Consider the following 7,486-nt stretch of genomic DNA (forward strand, 5'->3'; position numbering starts at 1 on the left):
TTATTAATATTATTCTTAAGTGTTTGAATATTTTTTCTTATCTCCTTAGTTATAATTTAATTTTAATAAAATAAAATAAAAATAAGATGTTTTCCAGTTCCCAAGAAAAGCGATCCTCCTTTGCTCTTGCTTCTCGCTCTTCCACCAATTACCCCCACTCTCTCTCTCTCTACAAATGTAAACATGCACTGTTGTGTGTATTTTTTGATCTCGAATATTGTGGAATATTGAACATTGGAGATGGCTCTTGATCTGGAATCTCTATCAGAGGCAACTTCAGGGGCCATAGGATCCCTATTGAGCACTACCATCTTGTACCCACTTGACACTTGTAAGACCAAGTACCAAGCCGAGGTTCGGGCCCATGGCCAGCAAAAATACAGGTAACCCATATCTGCGTTTTCTCAATCTATCATTTCCTTGTTTCATGAATCATTCATCATAATTTGTCATTAATCTTTCCTGTCATCATTGCCCGAAAATTCTTTATCTGGGTAGATCTTATTTTAGCTTATTTGTTACGATTGTGTTGTTTGGATTTTGCCTCTATATGTATGTGTTAATGCAACTCGTTTATAGCTCCAATTAAGCTCGTACGCTGTTTTTTTTTTTTCATGCTTATTTTTTTGTATGATCGGTGAGCAAATGAAAGAAATTCCGTGTGTTTGTGATGTTATTGGTGGAATTAAAAGGTCTCCTAGATCGATCAAACAAGCTTTGATTTTATATTTATAAGTGATTTTAAAGTTATGTTGTATCCTATGATGCAGTTGCTTGGAATACAAAACATGCGCACATTGTGTGTATAGATATATATTTATATATAATTTTTACAAGCAAAACAAATATTATTAATAACAAAAGAGAGGTAATCCTGGTACACAGGAAACATAGAAATACATCCATCTAACTAGCAAAAGGAAAAAGTATTAAGATTATAGTGGACCATTCCATTATTTTGTGAGTATTGTTTGTTAGGCAACCCGTAACTCATAGTCTCTCTCTCTCTCTCTCCTCCTCTTTTTCATATGTTTTTTATTGCTCTGTGATAAGCTTTGACATTAAGACTTTGTTCCAAAGCCATTTCATCTGGTTATTTTCAAGAGTGATATCATCTTGTCTGGTTTTTACTTTTCTCTATAGTTGCACTTTATGGTTTCCCCATCTGAAGCCATTCTACTGATATCATGTCAGTTGCTTTATGCTGGAGAAGTTTAGTTTTAGGTCATATGCCTATGGTCCCAAAATTTGGCATTCAATGGGAAAACGGTTTGACACCAATGGTTATCATTTGATTTCAAATGACTCTCCCGGTGCACTGTAGATCCATGATGGTCCTGTGACAAAACAAGTTACAAATACAACGTAACTTCTAGACTTTACTCTTCTTGCCTCTTAACTCTGTATCTAGTAAATTCTTAAACTTTTGACTCTTTAAACGACACCTATCTTCGTGTTAAAACACATAAATTGTTGTTAACCACTCGTTCCAAGTGCATGTAACATTGCTTTGATCTATAGATTATTCGTATTGAGGTTGCTTTCTAAATTGTCTTTTGCTTGCCAGACTCTCATTTTCTTCTGGCTCTTCTACAGTTATATCAGCGAATGCAACCTAAGTTCAGTTCTATTACTGTTCTTTTCTTAGAAAAGTTAATAGACTTGAACCTTTTCTGTTTAGCATTCAATATTCTCTTTGCTCTTGTTATTATTTGTTTTCTTAGCTGAATTGAAGATGGGTATGGAATATGCTTATTTCATGCTCTAGTAGCAATGCATCCACAAAGTCTGTTTTGTGGTCCCCAATTATACTTATCTGGCATCTGGATCATTCCATAGTTTCAGCGTCCTTGGTAGATTATAGGATAAAGCTCAGATCAAATATATCATGAAAGCTTTCATAAAAAAAAATATATCATGAAAGCAAAGGATTCTATAGTCAAAAGTGGCTCATAGTTATATTGATTGTTCTTTTTCTGGTTTATGCAGGAACCTTTTGGATGTCTTAAGGGAAGCAATATCTACCCATCAGGTTCTTTCACTGTACCAGGGCCTAGGTACAAAAAACCTGCAATCCTTCATTGCACAGTTTGTCTACTTTTATGGGTACAGCTACGTCAAAAGACTATATCTGGTAAGGAGTGGTGCCAAAAGAATTGGAACGACAGCAAACTTGGTTCTTGCTGCTGCAGCTGGAGCTTGTACTGCCATTGTAACGCAGGTAAGCCCATTGTTACTGCAGATCTTCTTGATTTTGGTTGAGAATGATCCCTTAGTAAACAATTTAAAATTTAAAATTAATATGCATCAAAACTACCATCATATGATATACACACATCATGATCATAGCATTTGGAGTTGGAACCAAAATCAATTATATGAAGAAATATGTATGCTTTATATTTTCACATAATGCTCCATTTGGTTGCTATAAAGATGGTGGAAACAACAAAGTGTGATAATTGGAATACGGAAAGAAATGGGACACAAATGAGTCTCTGCCAGTAGATTACGGATTCAACCTTGGTCTTTGGTTTTGGAATATATAGCCTGGGATTGTAGTTCGATATGAAGACAAAGCACTTGTTCACTTCAACTTCTATCTTATCTTGTGTTACATAATTTTGAATATACAGCACGTCAATAGTTTTTTAACTTATTAAAAAAAACTAAACAAATGTTGTTTACATAAATCTGGATGAAATAAAGAAAGGAGGAGGGAGGGGGAGGGATAATGAATATTGTTATCTTATTGCCAACATTCATATCTCTCATTTTCCTCGTCTTTCCTTCATAGCTGAAACATGTAGATATCTTGAAGATTAATGGTAGACTATCTCGTTTATCGCTGTGTAGCCCCTGGATACAGCTTCCTCTAGGATGCAGACAAGCGCCTTTGGTAAATCCAAAGGGCTTTGGAAGACCCTTGCGGAGGGCACTTGGAGTGATGCATTTGATGGCCTTGGCATCTCTCTTCTGCTGACCTCAAACCCTGCAATTCAGGTATTTGACGTGGCCCTCTGGTTTAGAAGTATATTTAATATCATCTCAAACACTTGATACTTCACTTCACATGGATGTGTCATTCATGAATTACCTTATCAGACATTTGGTTTGAGAGAATAAAACAGACTTAAAATTTTGTAATACTGCAGTATACAGTATTCGATCAGTTGAAACAAAGACTCTTGAAGGGAAAACACAATATAGCCAGGAATGATTCGTCCCAAGAAACCCTTTCTGCCTTCTCGGCCTTTTTGGTAGGTGCAATTTCAAAGAGTATTGCGACATTTCTGACATACCCCGCAATAAGGTGCATAATTTGTTTCACTCCTACTTATAAAGAAAATTGCTTCTCACTCCTCTCTAAATAATGTAAATATTCCCTCACTCATGCTGTTACCTGTTAAACCTGGGTGTTAAGAACTATTTGGGATTTTTACTGCATACAGGTGTAAGGTCATGATCCAAGCTGTGGACTCAAATGATGATGGAACTAAGACAGCTCAGCAAAAATCCAGAAAAACAGTTCCTGGAGTTATCTACGCTATATGGAAAAGTGAAGGAGTACCTGGCTTTTTCAAGGGTTTGCATGCTCAGATCTTGAAGACTGTTCTGAGCTCAGCAGTACTTTTGATGATTAAGGAGAAAATCTCTGCAACTACTTGGGTTCTTATACTTGCAACCAGAAGGTATCTATTGCTCACAAGGGGGAGACAAAAAAGTACTTAGATGGTAATATATGGATGGGAATTCACATAATATCAGATGTAAAGAGTGAGTTTTTATGAAGTTTTGTTGGAACAATTGTACTTTAAAGAGGTGGGTTTAATTTCCCAGGTAGAAACTTCTCTTTTACTAATCATTTTTTTATTTTGGAAAAAGTGGGGCTCTTCTAAGTTAGAGAGCAATTACGTATGCATCAGAAATGAAAGATGCCAATCCTCTACGGAGCCGTATTTTAAGTGATAGAAATAATGCAGTGCGGGAATATTTTTCTGCATGTACTGATTCAAAAAAATGTTCTGAATGTTTACATTTACGAGTATTTTCGGGTATCTTTCTTAGATCAAATATGAGAGCCTCAAGACTAATTGTTAATCGCTTTTTCTCTCACGTTCTTATATAATTTGGAGATTGCATTGGAGCCTATGGATGTGTTCCTCAGGATATTATAAACATAACGGAAATTTTTGGATCTTGCCCTTTTAGATGAATAAAATGGATGGGTCATGGTACAAGGATGAATGCAATTCCCTGGGTATATTGAATAGCAGACAATTCGGGCATGGAAACAAAAAAGGGGATGGAGGGCTTCCTGAAAGGTGCCAGCATAACTCAGTTTTCTGGATAAGTTTTGGATTTTCATTACTTGATCAATTGCATCGGATTCATTTGAAGGCCTGCTGTAGTCATGCATGATTCACATGAATTGAAGGCTCTTTATGGTCATAGGCATTTGCAGTAGCCGGAATTGGTTTGCCTGAATTTTGGGTAGACCTAATGGAAGAGTTTGCCCCCATGCATCACAGGTGAATTTGAAGAAAGTAAAGCCCCATAGTAACTTCGAAATCATTTTGTCAAAAGGGAGTGATCACTACGTAATTAGAAAGCATTTAATAACTACACTTTGTCAAAATTTGGGTCCCTAATCTTTCTTAGGGATCTTTAAAGTCCAAGCATGCAATTAATATCATGATGAAGATGTTGGCGGCAGTTTGGACTAATTTGCCTGACGCTGCCCACCAACTTCATGATCATCTTGTTAATGCTTGTCAAGAACAGGAGCCTAACTTTTGCCTGACTTGTAATTTTTAGAGTCAAATTACCAACCCTAAAGTGACCATAGATTCATATCTCCAAGGTCCAATTAAAAGCGTTTGGCTCCCTGTATTAGGTAGAAAATTGTGTTTCCTTTTCTTTGTATGAAAAATTCTACATTGACTGGAGTCTATCTTGCAAAAGTGGCGACAGTTTCTTAGTCTGAAAATTGTCATGTTTCCTTTTCTTCATTTTCTTGCTCGAATTGTAATTGAGATAGCAAATGGATTAGTTTAGAGACCACCGGCCAATTTAGAAACCAACTATCTACGTAAACAAGACGGCATGAACAGTTATTATTGAATTGCTGAATCCAAGTACATTCAACTGAATATTTTCTTCCCATTCTTGATGATATATTCACACGAAAAAGCATGGCCATTTGATATTTCAATTTGAGCTTCAGAAAGTTGTCTCATATAAGCGTGTCGATCGACACCGACACCGACAACGTATCCTGAAAAGCTAGCCCGCGTTTTTGCATGAACTTCTCTATTTTCTTTTTCAGGATTCAGCCAGCTTGATACAGACATATACTTCTTTCTTACTGCAAACGATGAAAGTCAACAAATTGCCGGTAACTGTATTAAAAAAAAAATACTAAATGTAGCAGAGTAACTCACAAGACTTTACTTTTTTTTTTTTTTTGATCCAAGACTTTACTTAGATTAGAGAGAGAGAGAGAGAGAGATCCCAGTTAAATATTAAAGAAAGGAGAGCAGAGCTGCCATAAGGCAGTCCAAAAACAAGAAACAAAGTAGAGAAAAATATGTTACACGCAACCTAAATCCCAACAAAGCCAAAGCAAATAATAATTTTGAACAAGACCATGTTGTTACTTCAAAAGGCAAGCACCGAAGTTTGTGAAAGAAAAACATAGTTAACAAATTAAACTATGATAAGAAAACAGAAAAAAGTACGTACAAACAGCTAGCCCTAGATAAGTGCATTAACATGGACATCAGCATTTCAGACATTATAAGAGAGAAATGAAGAAAGGCAGTAACATCTAAAGGAAAAGTCAAATCCAAGATCCTGAAATTGAGGTACTTTTGGAGAATCGGAGATGATACAATTTGGATGCAGCACTTATCAGAGTTCTTGAGAGGACTGGTTGTTGAGGATCGAACTTGAACCATTTTTCCGTCCAAAGTTAGAAAACATCAGTCAATAACAGTACCCAATGAACGATTTGAATTAACATCATTAACCATTTGCACAACGTACCTTCTTAATATTAGAACGATAGGAAAAAAATCTAGATCAGTCGGACAAGTATATTACGTAGCAATAACCAACACACCAGTCAAAACACTGGGTGCATCACCTATGTCCTATCCCCAATAATCCATGCTTGGGGATTTGACTGAAATGGTTACCCTTTTTAACACCCATTTGAATAGCACCCATCACTTCTCCTTTAAACCTAACCAAATTGCCCTATAAGTTCAGCTCTCTCTCTCTCTCTCTCTCTCTCTCTCTCTCTCTCTCTCTCTCTCCCCCCAACTCTTCATCCTTGATCTCTAGATTTAGCTCGAAGAGGAAGTTAAAGAGGGGACAAAAGCAAGGGAAAGAAAGACATTTTTCTAGATCTTGGAAAGCCATGTTTATCTCAAGGAGTCAAGTAGGGTGTCTTTTACTCACCTTTTTAATCATTTCAGCCTTAAACCGTGAAGTTTTGGGGGCTAGACATCCAAAAGAGAAGGCGGAGAATTTAGAGAAGACTCAAGTTTCGAAACAAGGCTCTAATACAGAAGATGATCAGGACTTCTTTGCAACCATAAATAGAGAAGTACCCTCTTCTCCCGACCCTTTACACAACAGGTAAGTCTGCGTACAAGTGATTATATCAGAGCTCATGTATATATATAAAAGTACTGCTTACATGGGAGATTGGTCGAGAGCTTCTGCGTGATACAACAACGAATATACAGGGAAACAGGGATGTTTATTTTTCCATATAACACTTGAAGTTCGAAGATGCATGAGTTATGTCAATGCAAAATAACAGTGTAATTAATAATATTGCCTACAGCACTTGTAGTTTCGATCGATCACTTAATTTGTTTATAGTTGTGTTAGATTGGGTTTCAAATCATATATACATGCAAATTATTCTCTCAAACCAGTCAAGCCACTGCATAAACTAGTACGGCAGTCTATGATCTGTAGGACTTTTTATGCTCAGTTCAGAAATGGCTTTTTGAATAGAAGTGATATTAATGCGCAGTACCTTTGATGATCTATGAGAAACATAAGACAAAAAGCGATCTCAGTAGATCTCAACAAGTGCCTGCCTGTTGTAAACAGAACAGGGAGTTGTGGAGAGGGAGAAGCAATGGTCTTGCCTTTGGGTTTGTGTGTGCAGAAGATTATTGGCAGTATGCATGCCTAATGTTCAAAGTTGTTCAATGAGGATGTCCAACAGCATCTTCAACAGTAAAAACTTGAATATTGATGGGAGTTTTTTTTACTTGTGAGTCTCTAACATATTAAAATCTGATTTATAAGAAAATTTTAAAATTAATTTTATTTTTATTTTTTATAAATTAAGTCATGCCATATCAGCATGCTTGTAAGTATACTTTTTCATATTGACTGCAATATTAGAAAATAAAAAAATAGAAGCAATGAACACGTACGTAAGAGGTAAGAGGCTTTGAGA

At 36.2% G+C, this 7,486-nt stretch overlaps 1 protein-coding gene across 1 annotated transcript; it reads left to right on the forward strand.

Annotated features, from left to right (window-relative positions):
* Positions 1-83: 83 nt before the first annotated feature.
* On the forward strand, positions 84-4,058 carry LOC122317823 (peroxisomal adenine nucleotide carrier 1-like). Its single transcript, XM_043134860.1, has 5 exons — positions 84-383; positions 1,990-2,221; positions 2,857-3,003; positions 3,156-3,313; positions 3,453-4,058. The coding sequence occupies exons 1-5, from the start codon at positions 241-243 to the stop codon at positions 3,730-3,732; spliced, it is 960 nt and encodes a 319-aa protein (XP_042990794.1). The 5' UTR covers positions 84-240; the 3' UTR covers positions 3,733-4,058.
* The last annotated feature ends 3,428 nt before the right edge of the window (positions 4,059-7,486 follow it).

The sequence above is a fragment of the Carya illinoinensis genome, chromosome 8 (assembly GCF_018687715.1).
Source record: "Carya illinoinensis cultivar Pawnee chromosome 8, C.illinoinensisPawnee_v1, whole genome shotgun sequence".
In the NCBI taxonomy this organism is placed as follows: domain Eukaryota; kingdom Viridiplantae; phylum Streptophyta; class Magnoliopsida; order Fagales; family Juglandaceae; genus Carya; species Carya illinoinensis.

Excerpts from the sequence above, each read along its gene's own strand:
- LOC122317823 (XM_043134860.1), top strand. The coding sequence starts at position 241 with ATGGCTCTTGATCTGGAATCTCTATCAGAGGCAACTTCAGGGGCCATA. Across the intron at positions 384-1,989 it reads CATGGCCAGCAAAAATACAG|GAACCTTTTGGATGTCTTAA; the intron begins GTAACCCATATC and ends TGGTTTATGCAG. Across the intron at positions 3,004-3,155 it reads CCTCAAACCCTGCAATTCAG|TATACAGTATTCGATCAGTT; the intron begins GTATTTGACGTG and ends GTAATACTGCAG.